The sequence below is a fragment of the Spermophilus citellus genome, assembly GCF_964194105.1.
Source record: "Spermophilus citellus genome assembly, chromosome: 3".
In the NCBI taxonomy this organism is placed as follows: domain Eukaryota; kingdom Metazoa; phylum Chordata; class Mammalia; order Rodentia; family Sciuridae; genus Spermophilus; species Spermophilus citellus.
Genome location: NC_138184.1, coordinates 25,005,530 through 25,025,079, shown reverse-complemented (window position 1 = coordinate 25,025,079; position 19,550 = coordinate 25,005,530). Strand labels below are relative to the sequence as shown.

The following is a 19,550-nucleotide window of genomic DNA, read 5'->3' as shown; positions in this document are numbered from 1 at the left end:
AACTGAGAAGTCAAGATTGTGCTTTTAGGTTTGAGATACACCCCCAAATACTTAATGTTGGCCAAAAAGAAAAAAAATCTGTGATAAGCAACTCATTTATTGGCAGGTTTTTATTTTTCACTTAGCACATAAAAGAGCTCTATGTGATTAAACTACATACTCACATTGGAAAATCATTCAGCAAAGGTATTATACCTAGAAACATATGGGGACACAATTTAAAATTTTAACATGATTTTTGTTTGTTTTATTCTTTTGTTTTTATGTCAGTCAAACAGTGTTTCAATCCTAACTTTAGTGAGGATATCCTCTGCAGCCCTATCTAGTGTCTTGTTCCTTACTAAAATAGTACCAGCATTTTAAACAGTTAAGGCAGCCTTATCTTATACCTCTGCAAGAATCATTTTAAATGAATACTGAACTATCACTTGTTTCCGTCCAAAAACCAAAATAGAATGGCTCATCCAGTGAGTCCATGGCTTGTTCCTATACCGAGCTGCAGACCTCTGAGCTAAGGCTGGAGGCAGGACTGTGAGGCTGTGAGGTAGGGGTGAGGTGAGGGGCTCAGTCATAGTGCACTTTGCCCTTGGTTCCCTCAGAGCTTGACAAGTCTCCATTGCAAAGTGTCTGGAATGACGCAGGAGGCCTGTCTTCCAAGGCACACTTGGTCATCTTCATCATGTACCTCCGAAAGGCCTTTTGAATAATAGCAGCACCTCTTTCCTCTTCCTTTCTCTTGGTGGTAGTGACTATGGGTTCATATAACTTCCTGAAGGGATTGGCTTCCATGAACTTTTCCTCCATCATAGCTTTCATGGTATCCAGGCCAGTGGAGTCACCAAGGACCCTAGTGGTGAAGGCAAAGAGAATATCCATGCAGTGGAGACGATCCCCACTCACCATGGGCAAGTCCATGACAAGGAACTGGAATTTATTTGGCTTGGCCACACGCAAAGGCTCAGGCAGGGCATCGGCAAAGTCAGAAAGGGCAGAGTAGTCAATAAACTGTGTGGCTTCAGGGTCAAACTTTTCCCAGACTTCATAGAATATTTCAAAATCATCTTCCCCCAGAGGGTCCTCACTTTCTTCCGTGGCTGTATTGAAGTTCTCTAAAATCACAGCGATATACATGTTGACCACAATGAGGAAGGAGATGATGATGTAACTAACAAAGTAGGCGGTGGCTACAGCTGGGAGGTGACTGTTGGCTGTGGAGTTACCTGAGTCTCCTGAATTCAGCATGGGGTTGAGGAGGGAGTCCCAGCCTGCTGACGTGGTTATCTGGAAGAGACAGAGCATGCTGCCTTCGAAAGTTTTGAAGTTGAATATGTCATCGATCCCAGCGCCTTTCCTCACTTCGGAAAAAAACTTCATACCTAAAATGGCATAAATAAACATGACCAGAAAGAGTAGAAGACCGATGTTGAACAGAGAGGGAAGGGACATCATCAGAGCAAAAAGGAGGGTCCTGATTCCTCGTGCCGCCCTGACAAGTCTCAGGATGCGCCCAATCCGAGCCAGGCGCACAATTCTGAAGAGTGTTGGTGGAAAAGGAATGTGATTCTGATTTTCCAAGGCAGAGACCATTGTACCTGGAGAAAGAGAAAAGCCAGTGAATTTCCACCTGATCTTTAACATGGGGAATCATTTCTAAGGACCATATAATTTTACATAGCACTTTCAATGGGGTCAGTTATATAAAATATCCTGGACGTACAAAGAAAAGAATCTAATTTATGAAAGGCTACTTTGGGAATTATCTCACCTAATGAGCATTATCTACATTGGATTTTTAAAGCCCACTCTTAGAGCAGCAAATGAAATCATTTCCCTCATTTATTGAATATGAAAATGCAAAAAGGATAAACTATGTATACTTGGAGTCTTTCAGAGTCAAGGAGAAATTTCTACTACTGGAGACTGGCTTGAGTCATAGCAACCAGGGAATATTGTGGAACCCTAATAACCCCCAAAGTTCCTTAACAGGGACAGGTTCTTGTTTATTTAGAGAAATTCAAATATAGCCTTGCTACAGGTGTGTGGAGGGCCAGAGGGAGACAGTGACATTGGGACGCTCCTCTGAGGCTAAGGCTGCCCCATGGATTGCTCACATTTGTCAATAAGCTCCTCCAAGGATTCCAGAGGGCTGAGCCCACAAAATTTGAGGCATGAAATTGGGAGATACTTTCTCTGTTGTGGTGGACACCCCAGAAATCGCACTTCAAGCAGAGCTTTGTGCAAACATCTGAATATTTGGCCTTAAATGTCACCCTTGTTCTCTCATTGCCTGCTCTCCAGGCAAGTGATACAGGGGTGAAAGCAGTCACATTTTGGCCCAAATATTATAGAATGGCTGGAACATGCTTGCCCTGTGTAGGCCTGGCCTTGTTCTTGCTTTGAGGATGCTCTAAGGTCATTAGGGGTCATGGGCAGTGTAAATGGTTCTGCCATCACCTAATGACTAAAGAGAACTAGTTGATGATATCCTTTACTAACTGCCCCATTGTGCCAAAGAAATTTAATTCATGGGGCTGGGGGTGTGGCTCAAGCAGTAGCGCGCTCGCCTGGCATGTGTGCGGCCCGGGTTCGATCCTCAGCACCACATACCAACAAAGATGTTGTGTCCACCGAGAACTAAAAAAATAAATATTAAAAAAAAAGAAATTTAATTCATATGTTAACTGGGAAGTCGACCCTGGCAACAAGTGAAATTTATTAAGTGCCAATTCAGCAACATCCATCCTTTAAAAAAGGCCTGTCTTCTGCATAGATATGACTTTGATTAATCAGGTCCACAGTTATTTGTCCTTTCTCTGAACTTAGTTTTTTTGTGTTGCATGTTATTGGTCCCTAGTTTTTTTCTGATACTTTAAGACAAGTATGCTTTAATTCCTCACTTGGATTGCTAACTCCTAGAGAGAGACTCACTCAACTTGCTCTGGTTTTGTTTTACTGTACAAGCTTAGGAAGGAGCTTGGGAATGTGTTGAGACAAAGCGTTGAATGGCAGATGAACTGGCAAAGGCACATTAAGTTCCACCCACACTGGTAAGTAGGATTTGGCTTAAGGGGTAAATTTTCTCATTCACTGGAACAAAATGCTATTTGACACATGTAACTGCAATGGTCTAGCAGCTGTCCAAAGCACAGATGTCAGAGATATTTCCAGGAACTGTACAATGCCAGGCACCACCCAGAAGGAGCTGTGGAGTGAACGAGCCTCTTTGCCCATCAGAGGAAGGACTCTGAGCTTCCAGAGGGCTGACCCAGACCTGTCCTAACACCATTTTCTAGCTTTTATTGCTGCTTCCAATTTCACCAGGACTTGTGATTGGAATTGACTAATAAAGTTTAAAGGTCTATTTAACTATAAACTTTATCTACATAAACCTTATGGCTTAGAAACTAGAGCAGACTAGAGATATTTTTGTTGTTGTTGTTATTGCTCTCTGGCATGGCTGTGTTGCTTCAGTAGCAACAGGAACCAAAATATTTTGCTCTATCCTATCTGTTTGATGCATCATTTCTGAGATTGCACGAAAACATCCACTTGTGAAATCAGTTTTCCTTGTTTTCGTTGCTTGTTGAACTAGGAGAAGGGCCCCTGGACAGTTTTACATAATCATAAAAAGCATTAGACCATGGTTTAGTTAAAACCAGGCTTCAAAAATCCAACAGTAAATGCCAATGAGTTAGCTACGAAGAATTTAATTTCAAAGTTGTGTGTGTTTTATGAAAAGATATCTGGCAAGGGCTGGGGGTGGGGGTGGGGGTATAACTCAGTAGTAGAGCACATGATCCCCAGCACCAAAAAAAGAAAGAAAAAAAGGTATATGGCAATAACTTTCATTCTTCTTGCCTAGGTTTGGGAAATTTATATGCTTGTAGTCTGGGACAGATCGGTGAGCAGGGTCAAAACAGTTGAGAGAAGCATGGTTCATTCACCCTAGGATTGATGTGAACATGGATTCAGAATAAAGAGAAAGCACTGCTTCTTGCTCTCAAACACTTCTGGAAGCCCAGTCTGGAATAGGCCATGGGCCCATACAGGAAGTGAGGGAAAGGCCAGTAATGTTAGATGATCCGATCACTGTGATCTAGCATCTGCGTGCATTTTGAACAAAACAAAAACATGAGCATTAAGTGCCAAATCCTTTAAATCATGGAGGGCTCATTAGAGTTCATGGTTGCACAGTAAAGGTTGATTTTGATTCAATTACCTGTATAAATCAGGCACCACCACAAGAATTTCTAAATCATCTTAATTTTGTTCATCACCATTGAAAAAACCTATTTCATTGGTGCTGACAATCAAAGGAATGGAAATTACTATCTCCTAGCAACTCCCCTTTAGAGATGGCATTAGTACACCTGTCTGTTTTTTTTTTTTTTCAGACACCACATTAAGCCTAATTTGTTGCTTTGTTGGATAGTTTGGACATACTTCCAAATTATAACGTTTACAGGTTTACTTCTGGTTCTCAGTTAAAAGCCTCTCTGGCTGCTGATTTTACTTACTAATAATAGAAAGAACCACAACCACACAATCAAATAAGTTCCAGCCATTGGTGAAGTAGTATTGCCTCAAAGCAAAGATTTTGATGAGACACTCTATCGAAAAGATGATCACAAAGGCTATGTTGATGTAATCAAAAGTAACTGTCACGTCTTCGGATTGTTCATATGATTCAGCCATCATGCCAACCATGTTTAGGACAATGAGACTCATGATGAAGATGTCAAAGACCTGGTGTGTGACCAGGTCAAACACAAGACCTTGACATTTGTTCTGAGGAGAAAAAATAAAAGAAGAAATCATTGAGTCATTTTGAGTCTTCAGAATGAAATCATGTACATTTAAAAGACATGTTAGTACAACAGAATTTGTTCTTTCTTACAAGTAGGCAGTTCCTTGAAATAAAAACAGACCTTTCCAAAGGGCAAGATATTCTCATAGATCCCCAGTGTTGCCTTAAATTTATTTAAATTTAATTAGATAACTGTTTTTAAGCTTATAATTTTAATTCTACTTTAAAGCAAAAACTGTAGATAAAAAATTCTTGGGAGCAACATAACTTTGAGGTGATGGATGATGTTGTTTTACTGAAGCAAAACAGCTCCCGTTGGATTTAATAATAAAAGGATGAACCTTGATCTCCAATATTTCATCTGTTTTGGTATTTTTACTTCAACAATATTAATGCAGAGAACATTTGCTTACATAAGTGTCTTGGGCAAAATGGGAACGAACATCTCCAAACTTCTGTTTATCAGTTCAGAACAATAAGAAATTTTATAACTTAACCAAAACTCTGTGTTCAGCCAATTCTTTTCTAATTCTTGTTAGAATAGGGTAGATAAATAGGGTTCTAATCCAATAATTACCCAAACTGAAAAAACATAAATGATTATTTCCTATTATTATTGATGATCAGCTTGCATATTGGCTTCTATGTAGCCAGTGTACTGCCCTTAATGTGACTATAAACTGACAGCTCTGGTCCAATTTCTAACTCTAGTTTGCATATACAGAAAAAAAAATCAAACCTCGAATATTTCATTATTTTCTTTAACTCTTCTGCTATGAAAGAGTGCAAAACTATTCTGAAACACAAACTCAGACCTGAGATTGGATGGCTTTTTGACTATATGTTGGTTGTTTTACAATACATGTATACATTTGATTGTTTTATATTATCATTGAATCAAAGAATGCACATACTGTTCTATTTAGCAAACTCATGGATCCCTAAGAATGCATCATGAGAACTCCCAGGGATCCATTATGGTAAAACAGCAAAAGATGATGTAGGTTTGTGGTGGTACCAGTAGGAAAAAATACCACATGCAAGTTTAAAAGCTATGCAGAGGTTGAGGCAGGAACAGTTGGAGTGTTGGGATGAAGGGAACTATGGGACAGACAAGGCAGAGGCTATTGTTTCTGGTTAGTCGGTTCATTTCAACATCCAGAGAATGAGGAGTTTTTGAGGGAAAGAGATGAGATCTGTCCTGAGCATGTTAAGTTGGAGGTGTCAGTGGGGCATCTAAGGGCCAGGAGCAGGCAGAGGTGTGTGTTTTGAGCTCAAATGCAAAATTTGGAAGGCAGATATGGAGAGTTCCATAGCCATCAACACTGATGTGAATCAAAACCATGAAAGTGACTGATGTCATTCAAGGCAACAAGAAGAAGGGTACAGATCATATGGAAGGGATGTTATGTATAAGTAGGTAATTTTCAAGCCATGTGTTGGAAGTCCTAGGATTTTATCAAGGAGTCCTGAGGAGACACTGGAAATCCAACCATTTCCCAGGTAAGGATGCATGTGGAATGTCAGTAAGGAGATGGAGAAGAGATATGTTCAAGGGTGCTCTTCAGGGAAGCAGAACAAGGGGCAAGAAGAAATGTGTGTGTGTGGGGGGCTAAGTACAGGCTTTAGAGTTAAATCTAACATTTAGACAAATAGAGATTATGAGTATAAACTACTAAAGTTTTAGATGATCAATATACAGACTTCAGAATATACAGACTCTTAAAAATTATTATTATTATTATTATTATAATTATATTTTATTTTGGGGGGGGGTACCAGGTATTGAACCCAGGGGCATTTTACCACTGAGTCACATCCCCAGCTCTTTTAATGTTTTATTTTGAGACAGGGTCTTGCTAAGTTGCTGAGGCTGGGCCTCAAATTTGTGATCCTCCTGCCTCAAGCCCCTAAATCTCTGGGATTACAGGTGTGTACCACTGCCAACCAGCACTGATTTTTAAACCAAGTAATGAAGTCACATTGTGGGGATGGGATGCTTCAGGAGAAACCAGAAGTGACTCCAAATCCTTTCCTCTATTGCTAGAAATGAAATACATCAATGCTCAGGCTAAACCAATTGTATTTTCTTCCGTGGGTCATTGCTACAGATTTTTTTTCTCAAAGTCAAAATATAAGGTTTAGATTTTAGAGATTTAAAAAAAAATCTCTATGGAGGTGAAGTTGGGGGTGACAGGTTAAGAGTTGACTTGAAGTCTTATCTCAGGCTCAGGGACATCTGGGAACATGATATTGGGTTTATGTCATGCCACACTGATCTCCGAAATAGACAAGTTAAGATCCATTAACATATTAAGATATATATGCAGTGTTAGCTGGAGAGACTGTATCAGAACCATTCGTTGAAGGCTTGACTGTGGGTTGTGGCTACACAGGGAGGCCTGGCACTTGGCACCTGCTTCCAGATAACCCCTGGATAAACATGCTATAGAAGATGGTTAGGAAAGGAGGTGACAGCTTTCCTGCAGGAAAGTCCTCCACAAACCACTTTAGGTTGATGTCTCATGTCTCGCATGCCCCTGTGCAGTGGAGGGGTCAAGGAGCTTTATCTGCGCCTGACGTTCTGTTTGGCTGTGTGCTGCACTGCTTGAAACAAACTGGTAAATATGAGGGAACATGCAGTGTCTTGTGAGTCTTTGAATTAGTGAATTTGAATCCCTGGACCAACTGGTATTAAGCCAGTGGTTGTATAATAAGCACAAGAAAACACAGTCTCTGGGTCTTGTTTTGTTGGCTCAAGTCCAAATAAGAACTTCAAAGTGAAAGGAGTACTAGAAAGTGAGATTGGTATTTTTTTAAATACCTTTATTTTATTGATTTATTTTATTTTTATGTGCTGCTGAGGATGGAAGCCAGTGCCTCACACATGCTAGGCAAGTGCTCTGCCACTGAGCTATAGCCCCAGTCCTGAGATTGGTATTTTTTTTAAGCTTCTAATTTTTTTAAGTTTATTTTGGATATAGTTTCATTTGTTTGTATTTAGCGTAAGAGTTTTTCAAACCATCTAACCAAGTCTAATAATGAAGATTATTAAAGCCAGATGTGATTGAGCTACACTGAAGTTTCACATACTGTTAACAGATTAAACCTCTCCAAATACAATTATATCATTCACCTGTGGCCAAAAATTCCCTCACTATTTCAAATGATAAATTGTAAACACTTGGCCCTGAAATTCACAGACACTTTTAGTGTAACACAAATATTTAATCCTAGTGGAACTCTGTTTATGTCCTAAAACACAGTCTTTCATTCAAAAAGAAATTAATGAGAACACACTTTCCACCGTTTTGAGTTCTGGGAATAGCAGTAAATAGAACATACCTTTGGCCATTTCAGGTTTTATGTTCAAATGAAAAATCTCCAAATTCTCCACATGCTTCATGTAGCAAGCCTGCCTTCCAATCCTTTCCTCTCAACTCCTCAGTCCCCATATGAGCCTCCCTGCCATAGAAGCTTTCCAACTCACTGCTCGGAGATACCAAATGTGCCCCCTATTTTGCAGGTTATCTCTTATCCAAAATGGTTGGGATAAGAAATGTTTTGGATTTTGGATGTCTTTGAATTTGTAAGTATTTGCATGTACATAATGAAACATCTCCGGGATGAGACCCAAGTCTAAACACAAAATTCACTTATCCTGGGTCACACCTGTAATTCCAGTGACTGGGGAGGCTGAGGCAAAAGGATTGCAAGTTTCAGGCCAACCTCAGCAATTTAGCAAGGCCCTCAGCAACTTAGTGAGACCCTGTCTCAAAATTTTAAAAAAATAAGAAGGACTGGAGATGTAGCTGAGTGGTAAAGCCCACCTGGGTTTAATCCTCAGTACCCCCACAAATTAATCTGTGCTTCATATTTACCTTCTACACATAGCCTGAAGGTAATTTTATACAATATTTTCGGTACATCCACATTTTGACGGTGACCCATCACGCGAGGTCAGAAGTGGGATTTTTCACGTGTTGGCGTCATCGCTAATCAAAAAGTACTGTATTTTGGAGCATGTTCCAATTTCAGGGTGTGGATTCTGTACTTTCTAATCCAGTGCACAGAGCAAGCACAAAGGGGCTACTGCTGTATTGACCCATAGTTCCTGACCAATCAGGATTCAGAGAGAGCAGGGTAAGCAAATTATGGCCCAGTGGTGAAAGCCAACCAGGCTGGGTTGTTGTTGTTGTTATTGTTTTATTTTTTGTCCATGAGCTCAGAATGAATAATAGCCACATTCCTTTGTCCTTTACTGTCTATGATTGTTGTATTTATTGCCACAAGAGTAGAATGCGGTAGTCGGGCTGGAGACCACAGGGCCATCAAAGCCTAAAGTGGTTGCTATCTAGCCCTTTATGGAAAAAGTCGCTGAATCCGTGATACACAGTGTTCATTATAAAGTGGAAGTGAGTAGGCGTGACCTCAGTCTCACACAAGCAACCTCACACACACTGGTCAAGAACGTTTTAAGTACAGTTTAAACTGGTTAAGTTCAAACGAGCTGCTAAGTTTGCATCAATGCCATGCACCTGTGGTGCGGTCACTAAAAACGAACATTGAACTTCTTGCCCAGGCTCTTTCTAATGAATATGAATACCTAATTTCCTTAGGATTTGCATGTATCTGGGGTTTTCTTGAGTTCTTAGATAAGTATGTAAATTGTAAAAGTTTACAGGGATGGCTTTGCAGAAAACTGAGTTCCTCGAAATCTCTTATCTAGGTTATATATTTAGAATCATTAGATTTCTCTCACCAGAGGCCTTGGAATGGGTTTTTGAGGTTTCTTGGTTCCTAGTTTTTTCATTGCACTGTAATATTTCTTTTGTTCTTCTGTCATAAAAATGTCTTGGCCACCTAAGTATAAGGAGAAGATGAGAGTTATTTATTTACCCTTAACAGGTTTTTTTTTTGGGGGGGGGGGAATCAAATTCTGAATTTTTAGACACGATTTTAAAGTTTCATTGCATTTCTATCAATAATTACTAAAATTTCAAGGGCAGCAGAAAAAGATGAACTCGAGGGGAAAGGTGGAAAGAAACAGTTTAAGGGAGAAATAAAGTAAATTTTATAATTGTATTTCACTTTTTATAACAGAGATTACAAATTGCAAACCTCTCCCAGAATCTCTATAAAAACTGCATGTATTTCAGATTGTATAAATGCTACCACATGGCAACAATTATAGGAATTAATAAAAATTTAGATTAAAAACCCTGCAAAGTCGGGCTGGGATTGTGGCTCAGTGGTACAATGCTTGCCTAGCACATGTGAGGCACTGGGTTCAATCCTCAGCACCACACAAAAAAGTAAACTAATAAAATAGTTTTTAAAAATTTTCAAAAAAACCCCTGCAAACTGGCAACTAAGATTCTCCCAAACAATAAGCACATGTAATACTACTAATAAAATTGTATAAATTCTGTTTAGAGCCACTCTCAGAAAAAAATTACAGACCTTTAAAGCTATTTTCACCCCTGAACAACAACAACAAGACAGAAAAATGGACTAGGATTTTAATTTCTGGAAATTTTGGAAGCAAAATATCTAGAAATGCTGAATCAAATATAACAGAAATCTTTTTAAATGTATAGCTGAACTTGCACAGAAAAAATCTCCAGGTTTTGAAAAATTGAGAAAGAAAGAAATTAGAGTGGTTGAGTAGCTCTAAAGCCAGAGTTGGCCTAAGAGCATTTGCTAATCTCTATAAACTAGAATCTTGGGTTTTCTTGAATGTAAGGTGGACATTCAAAAAAGACCATGGAAAAATGTTCAACATCTCTAGTAATTAGAGAAATGCAAATCCAAACTACTCTAAGATTTCATCTCACTCCAGTCAGAATGGCAGTTTTCAAGAATACAAACAACAATAACTGTTGGCAAGGATGTGGGGGGAAAGGCACACTCATACGTTGCTGGTGGGACTGCAAATTGGTGCAGCCAATCTGGAAAGCAGTATGGAGATTCCTTAGAAAACTTGGAATGGAACCACCATTTGACCCAGCTATTCCACTCCTCGGTCTATACCCAAAGGACTTAAAATCAGCATACTACAGTGACACAGCCACATCAATGTTTATAGCAGCTCAACTCATAATAGCTAAATTGTGAAACCAACCTAGATGCCTTTCAGTAGATGGATGGATAAAGAAATGGTGGTCTATATACACAATGGAATATTACTCAGCTTAAAAGAGAATAAAATCATGGCATTTACAGGTAAATTGTTGGAGTCGGAGAATATCATGCTGAGTAAAGTAAACCAATCCCCAAAAACCAAAAGCCAAATTTTTTCTCTGATAAGTGGATGCTGATCCATAATGGGGGAGGGCATGGGAAAAATGGAGTAACTTTGAGCAATGGGGAGGGAAGGAAAAGGAGGAGGTATGTGGGCAGGAAAGATGGTGGAATGAGATGGACATTGTTATCCTAGTTACATGTATGACTGCATATATGGTGCAACACTATGTCATGTACAACCAGAGAAATGAAACATTGTGCTGCAATTGTGTGCAATGAATCAAAATGCATTCTGCTGTCATATATACCTAATTATAATTAATTAATTAATTAAAAAATAAAAGACCATGGGTACCTGGGTACAGTGGCACACATCAGTAATCCCAGCAGTTTGGGAGGCTGAGACAGGAGGATCATGGGTTCAAAGCCAGACTCAGACTCAGGTGCTAAGCAACTCAGTGAGATCTTATCTCTAAATAAACTACAAAATAGGGCTGGGGATGTGGCTCAGTGGTCGAGTGTCCCTGAGTTTAATCTTCAGTATTGCCCATTCCCCGCCCCCCCCCAAAAAAAAACACATGGGCTAATGTGAACAGAGGGAAGCCTACAGGACCTGGCAAGACTCTGTTCCTTTCCAATGGCTTCCAATGACAGCATGAAGAATAAAACAGCCTCTGTCTCTTAGCAATTAAAGACACCACAAAACTCAGTCTGGACCAGGAGCAAAACACCACCTTTTCTGATACTCTGAGACTCCAGACCTCTCTTGATCAGAGTGTGGGGTTAGAATTTACTTTCTGAGTGTAGACCAAAGATACATAGCCCTAGAGGTTGACCTAGAATGTAATCAGGTTGCTTGGGGGATGATGGGGAGAAATAAATCTTTTAGTAATCACAGGTGTGTTATGGGATAAAGAAAGTGAGTCATGGTGATAATTTTAAATTTATCATCATCTCCTATGCTCTGAGAACCAGATTTTTCAGTGTGGAAAAGGAGAGATAAGATGTGATAAGAGGTTATATGAATTGTCTATATGCATATTTCTACACATATATTTCCTTCTATTCCTGAATTTGAAGTAGCTCTATCCACTAGAAAGACCTAGAAATGATGACAATTTCTGGATTGCAGTCTTGAGACATCATTTTCCATAAAAAACAAAAAGCAAAACAAACAAACAACAACCATTTCTCTCCGATAAGTGGATGCTGATCCATAATGGGGGAGGGCATGGGAAAAAAGAAAAACTAGCACTCCTTAGGGAAATGGCTGATTTTAGGTAAGGACAGAAAGGGTACAACCTAAGCCTGGAACATCTTGTCACATCAAAAAAAAAAAATACTGTCAGATGGGAGGACCTCATTTGAACCCTGATTTGAAAACACAACTTTAATAGAAATGAATAAATAAAATAAACAAACAAATCATTAAAGAATCTTAAAGACGAGGCTGGGGACATGGCTCAAGTGGTAGCGTGCTCACCTGGCATGCATGCGGCCCGGGTTCGATCCTCAGCACCACATACAAAAACAAAAAACAGATGTTGTGTCCACCAAAAACTAAAAAATAAATACTAAAATTCTAAAAAAAAAAAAAAAAAAGAATCTTAAAGACGCATTTGAACATAGATGATGAAGTATTTGATGAATTCAAAGAATAAATTTTTTAGGTGTGATAATGGAATTGTGGTTATGTTAATGTACATCATGTATGTATAGAAAATCACAGAGAATCCATTAATTTGTACAATTAATATGTGTAGATAATTGTAATAAAAATATACATAAAAAGAAATGTGTTCTGAAATATTTATGAATGAAATGATGTGATGTCTTGTCGTTTTACTCCATAAAACAAATCCAGAGGCTGGGGATGTGGCTCAAGCAGTAACGCGCTCTCCTGGCATGCGCGGGGCGCTGGGTTCGATCCTCAGCACCACATAAAAATAAAATAAAGATGTTGTGTCCACCGAAAACTAAACAATAAATATTTTTAAAAATTCTCTCTCTCTCTCCCTCCCTCCCTCCCTCTCTCCCTCTCTCTCTCTCTCTCTCTCTCTCTCCACCCCCTCTCTCTTAAAAAAAAAATCCAGGAGCAGAACTGAGTAAGGGTGTAGATGTTCTTAAGTCAATAATGTTGTGCTACTATACTTTTGTGCATATTTGAGACTTTCTACAAGATAAAACAAAAGGATGTTATGAATTGATCAAAACAATCACTTCTAATGTGAGCTTAAATCTAAAATCACAAGGACTGGCGTCCAAATTGCAGATATTGATTGCAATCAAGATGCCTATAACAGAGGTGAATTCATTGCTTCCACACTCCGGAGTAGCAGAAGCAATACAGTTGGTGTAACAATAGCAAATAACTTTCCCAGCAGACGGTAAGAAGGCTAGTTGGTACCAAGGTACATTTTGGATAAATGACAAGATTTCAACAGTAAAAAAAAAAAAAAATTAAAAAAGGCTTAAAAAAAAAAAGTAGTAATACCACAGGTGAATATTTAGCTACTTGATTTCAGAATCGAGAAATGCCTTTCATTCATAAATGTGAGAAAAGGAACCCAGAAGGACAAACTTAGCAGTTGGACTCCATTAACGTATCTGTAAGTCAAATGTCATTACAAAAAATTTAAGAAGCAAGCCACAAAGTGGACTTACTATTTAAAAATGTATAAGAAAAATATGTCATCTTCAACATAGAAGATAAACCAGAGGATTCTTTGAATGTGTTACAAATGTGTAACCTCACTAATGATCAAACACACAAATATAAAACAATGAGATAACCCTTTCCTCATAAATCTAGAGAAGATTATAAATTATACCCATCAGAATGGTGAGTAACCACTCATTCTCATATCCTGCAAGAGAAGGCTAGCTACCACAGCATTTCTGGGAGGTAATTTGATGATACTTTTAAAGCCTTAAATATTCTTTTTTTTTTTTTTTTTTTTTTTTTTTTAAAGAGAGAGTGAGAGAGGAGAGAGAGAGAGAGAGAGAGAGAGAGAGAGAGAGAGAGAGAGAGAAAGAATGTTTAATATTTATTTTTTAGTTCTCGGCAGATACAACATCTTTGTATGTGGTGCTGAGGATCGAACCCGGGCCGCACGCATGCCAGGCGAGCGCGCTACCGCTTGAGCCACATCCCCAGCCCCATAAAGCCTTAAATATTCTAATTCTTGGAACTTATCTTGAGAAAATAATAAAAAATCCAGAGGAATATTTATTATTGCTTTTAAAAGAACAAGAAGTTTATAATGACCTAAATGTCCCAAAACAGAGCATTGATCAGGATTGTTGTTATCCATAGTATGGAATATAATTCAGCCTTGAAAATTATAGCAAAAAATATTTTATGTCATAGGAATGATAACCAATGAGCTCATAAACTATAAAATTAAAAATATAAGGAATTCCAACTAAGTAAAAGAAATTATATGTTTAGTTAGAAAATTACTGGGGAGAATTATACTAAAATGTTAAGAGTCACTATCTCAAGTGGTAACCATTAGGTGATTGCTCTCAGGTGATATTTATTTTATTTTTATGTTCCTTAATTTACTACTTTTAGTATGAAGCTCCTGTGGATTTTGGAATCAGAAAAATAAACATCTGTTTATTATAATGCATGGGGAAAGACCTCTCTAGCTCTTCTTCTTCCTCAGTGATCTTTCCAAGTAAGTTTAATAGATCTGCTGAAACTGATGCTGGGAACCAGGACAAAAGTTTGTTGAAACAGGAAAGTTCATACTTTTTAATCATGGATTTTAAAAAAACACCTTGGAATGTTATTAAAATATGACTCTAGGTCATAAATACTAATCCTGGTGATTGCTATTCTATTCAAATTCAATTATTATCAGATTTAATCTCAACAACAACAATGTCCATTGAAGGATACGATAAACATAAAAATAACGACTTAATAACACCCAGATGTTTCCATTCCTTTTGGTCTTATTCTGGAGGATCTTCTCAGGCACAAGCTTTTTTTCTTAAGCAGATAATAGAGGCTTCTCGGCACAATAGTCTACATCAGAATCATGTCCCATTAAAGCCCTTGGCAGATGCCATAATTTTATTGTTTTTTAATGCTGAGTAATATTCCATTGTGTATATACACCACAGTTTCTTTATCCATTCATCTATCGAAGGGCATCTAGGTCAGACGTCATTACCCTAAGTGCATGAAGACTGCACAAACGGTGTGACTCTACATCGTGTACAACCAGAGAAATGAAAAGTTGTGCTCCATTTGTGCACAACGAAATGCATTCTGCTGTCATGTATAACTAATTAGAATAAATTTTTAAAAATTAAAAAGAAAGAAAAAGAAAAGCTGTTGGCAGAACTGAGATGGAATTTACCAAGCCAGGATAACCTAGATACTTATCTTTTTCTGCTGTTGGTTGAAGTTGTCAATAATAACACCAATAAAGAGATTCAGAGTGAAGAATGACCCAAAGATGATAAAAACAACAAAGTAAAGGTACATGAGTGGTTTTGCCTCAAATGCTGGCTGTTTTTCTTCCTGTTAGGGATTTTTTTTAATGAGAGAAAAAACAATTATTTAAGAAAAATTAAACCATCCTAGCTGTTTTACTTACAAGATCAAAGCATTTTTTTTTTCTTTTTACCAGCAACATCACACACTTAACCTCCTCCTGATGGCCCTGGTCCCTCTGGAAAGCCCTTGCTTAGCTTGAATGGTGCACATGGTAGGAATACGGGGTGGGGGAGGCTCAGGCTTTTCTTTGAGCAATGGAGAATCATTAGAGGATTGTGAGAGAGGTGTGGAATGATTCAATTTGCTTTTTGAAAGCCTCCTGAGCATGGCAAAGTATATTCCATGTTTATATAATTATGTCAAAATGAACTAATACAAAATAATTTTTTAAAAAAAGAGTTCAGCTTCTCAGGGCACCAGTGTAAGACAGAAGAGAATAGAACCTGGATATGAAGAAATGAATTAAAGCTTCAGTCTTCAGCAGAGACTTGAATGAATACAAAAGTCAAAAGATTTTGGGCTGGGGATTTAGCTCAGTTGGTAGAGTGCTTTCCTTGCATGCACAAGGCTCTGGGTTCAATCCCCAGCACCATAGGAATAAAAAAAGAAAGAAATTCAAAGATATTCCTCTTTTTTAAAAAATATTTTTTAGTTGTTAATGGACCTTTATTTACTTCTATGTGGTGCTGAGGATTGAGCCCTGTGCCTCACACATGCTAGGCAAGCACTCCACTACTGAGCCACAACCCCAGCTCTTCTTCCTCGTTTTTTAACATTGACAATATATTTCAAGTTTTCCACCAGTACTTAAATTTCTTTTTATTGTTATCTCCTACATTTTGGCTTGAAATGAACTTCTGTCGTGTGGTCTATATATTCTCATTGTGCTTTGTATGCTGATACAATTCTAAGATACGGTATCTAAATATCATTTTATATGAAGATCACAAATTTTCTTTTGGTTTACATTTGCCTTGTGTATATTTACCAATTTGTTTACATTTAACTTCTCTGAATTATGTTTTTTTATGTGTTTACATTTACTTTATGAACCAACCAAGAACTCTTTTATGTGGGAATTTGACCTACTTAGATTTATTGAAATAAAAAACATACTTTTAAAGTTATTTTTTAAAAAGAAATTCTCCCTGAGTGTCTATATATATATTTGTATTTAGAGGGAACCAAACTGGAGGAAAGGCCACCAGAGAAGGGGCACATACTCTGTAGGCAGAAATGACTAAACTGCCCAACTTTATTGAGCTACTGCATCTGTCATACAGAGACCACTGCATTTCTCATGGTTCTGTGTGTGGTTCCATTCCTTCACTCCTGAATTCCTAGTGCCTAGCACACCTCCTGATACGTAGGTTCTCATATACATGGAATGAATACATAAATGAATGAATGAACAATCAAGCTCTAGAAGGGACAAAAATTGGCTGCAGCTCTCCCAGTTAAAGAAATAGCCAAAAGCATCTAAGATTCTTTTCATCCAAGTTCCTTACATTACTTTAAAAACTTATATGTGTGTGTATAAAATTAAATAAATATTTAATATTATAGAAATACATATTTTAAATTGACTTAATAATTTCAATACACATATATAATATGCAATGATCTGATCAGGGTAATTGACGTATCTATAACCTCAGACATTTATCATTTCTTTGTGTTGAGAACATTCAAAATCCTCTCTTCTGGCTATTTTAAAATATTCAATTATTTGCTGTCAACCTCAGTCATGCAACCAGGCTATAGAACATGAGTTATTCTTCCTATATAACTGTATTCCTGTAGCCATTTATCACCCTCTCTCCTCCAGCCGTATGCCCTTCTCAGACTCTGGTAACCATTATTTACTCTCTACTTCTGTCAGATCAATATGTTAGCTTCCAGATATAAGTGAGAATATGCAATACCTGGCTTTTGGTGCCAGGTATTGCATATGTTCATTTAAGATAACACCATCAGTTTCATCAATATTGCAAGTGACACGATTTTATTCACTCATGTGGTGGATAATATTCCATGGTGTATACATACCATGCTTTCTCAATCCATTCATCTATTGGTGGACACCTAGGTTGGTTCCATATCTTGGCTATTATGAATAGTGCTACAATAAACAGGAGTGAACCTGCCTCTTTAACATACTCATTTCAATCCCTTTGAACATATACCCACTAGTGAGGTCACTGAGTCATATGTAAGTTTTATTTCAATTTTTTTTTGAGGAACCTCAATACTGTTGTCCATGTCATTACTATTTTACATTCCCACCATTGTTGTATGAAGGCTCTCCTTTCTCTGCATCCTTAGCAGCATTTGTTAAGAAATTTTTGGTCTTGACAATAGCTATTCTAACTGGATTGAGATGATACCTCGTTGTGATTTTGATCTGCACTCCTCTGATGATTGGTAATGTTGAGCATTTTTTTCTTATACTTGTTGGCTATTTGTATATCCTCTTTTGAGAAATGTCTATTCAAGTCATTTGGCCATTTAAAGTTGGATTAGTTCCTTACATATTTTGGCTATTAATCCCTTGTTGGGTGAATAGTTTGCACATACTGCCATTGGATTCATGCATGCATGTTAGGTAGATGATGAGATTTCTCTTTCTTCTTCCTGATCATATTCACAGATATAGCTAGCACTGTCGAGAGCTCCATTACCACTGAAGTATATTTATATTTGTTATTCAACACCTCTCATATAGCCTCGGGTAATGGAGACAGTTATTAAAAATACTTTTCTCTTATGCCTTAAAGACCTGGCTTTCGTCCCAGTTGGCTTGAGGCTTCCATTTATTTCAACAAAGAACAGGCATTAGGACAGAAATAATATAATGGGAAGAAAGAATTAAGGTTCGGCATCTGACATTTAAAATAAGATAACGCAATGGGCTAGTAGGCTTGCAAGTTGTTATTGCCTTGAGAAATAAGAATATCTACATTCCTTCATGTCCCTCTTTGGCCATATCAAGGTCTTAGAGTAGACAAGTTTTACGTGAGGGTGGTTTAGACAAAAGGAGGAAATTGAGGGGGGTGGAAAAGAAACATAATCAGAGCTTCAAGATATATGTCCTGATTCTTTCTCTTTGGTCTGGAGAGGGAAGATGGGGTCCAGTAAATTGAGTGAAATATGGAAGGCAAAGAAGATGTTCTTGCTTTAATCTGTATTTTTCTGAGAGGAAACTACTTCTTGGAAGACCTGGGATATATTGGGTAGGCAGGCTGACCTAAGGGCCTGGGGAAGCATAATCAGGTAGAGAGAGGTTTCTTGAATCTCTCACTTCCCATGTGGCTTAGATATGGAGTTGATAGTCATGGACCTGCCTTTGTAACAAAGGATAGGAGTAGTCTTTTAGGCCAGGGACCATGAGAAGGAGTCATATATAAGTTTTATTTCTATTTTTTGGAGGAACCTCAATACTGTTTTCCATGTCATTACTATTTAATCTGAGAGTCTGTGTGAGGCCATGAAGAATTGATAGGGGAGAATGGCCCAGGTATTTACCAGTTGAAACTGCAATATTTAATACCAGTAGGATGCCTTGTGATTTTGTAGACAAGGGTCATAATGCAGCGGTCAGTATACAACAGGTAGTGCACACTAAGACCAGAACCACAAATAGGCACCCTTCCACACCCTTCCACCCCACCACCAGCATTCATCCTGGTAAGCCACACACCTCTTCTGCCATACATCTGCAGAAGCTTTCCTTCATACCCCACACTTCCACCTCAAGGCAGATGATTGCCCAACACAAACTAAGGTTAAGTTCATGTATTCGAAAGGAAAAACGAAATGAATACATCAATATTTTAAAATGTGTCCTTTGTAACATAGTATAACTATAATATTATATTGTATATATATTTATATAACATAAATGCTATAGTATAAATTGTATATATGTGTAATATAATTGTATAATTATTATAAACACTTAAGTTTCTACTACTAGCTTTTCCT

General features: G+C 37.9%; 1 protein-coding gene across 1 annotated transcript in view; it reads right to left on the bottom strand.

Annotated features, from left to right (window-relative positions):
• Window positions 1-564: 564 nt before the first annotated feature.
• The window catches only part of SCN11A (sodium voltage-gated channel alpha subunit 11), a gene marked incomplete at both ends in the record, with an annotated part of 85,097 nt that continues 66,111 nt past the window's right edge, over window positions 565-19,550 (bottom strand). Inside the window, 4 exons of the mRNA XM_081283224.1 lie at window positions 565-1,592; window positions 4,518-4,788; window positions 9,570-9,670; window positions 15,449-15,590. Coding sequence (XP_081139350.1) covers window positions 565-1,592; window positions 4,518-4,788; window positions 9,570-9,670; window positions 15,449-15,590 — 1,542 coding nt within the window. The remainder of the gene's footprint in view (window positions 1,593-4,517; window positions 4,789-9,569; window positions 9,671-15,448; window positions 15,591-19,550) is intronic.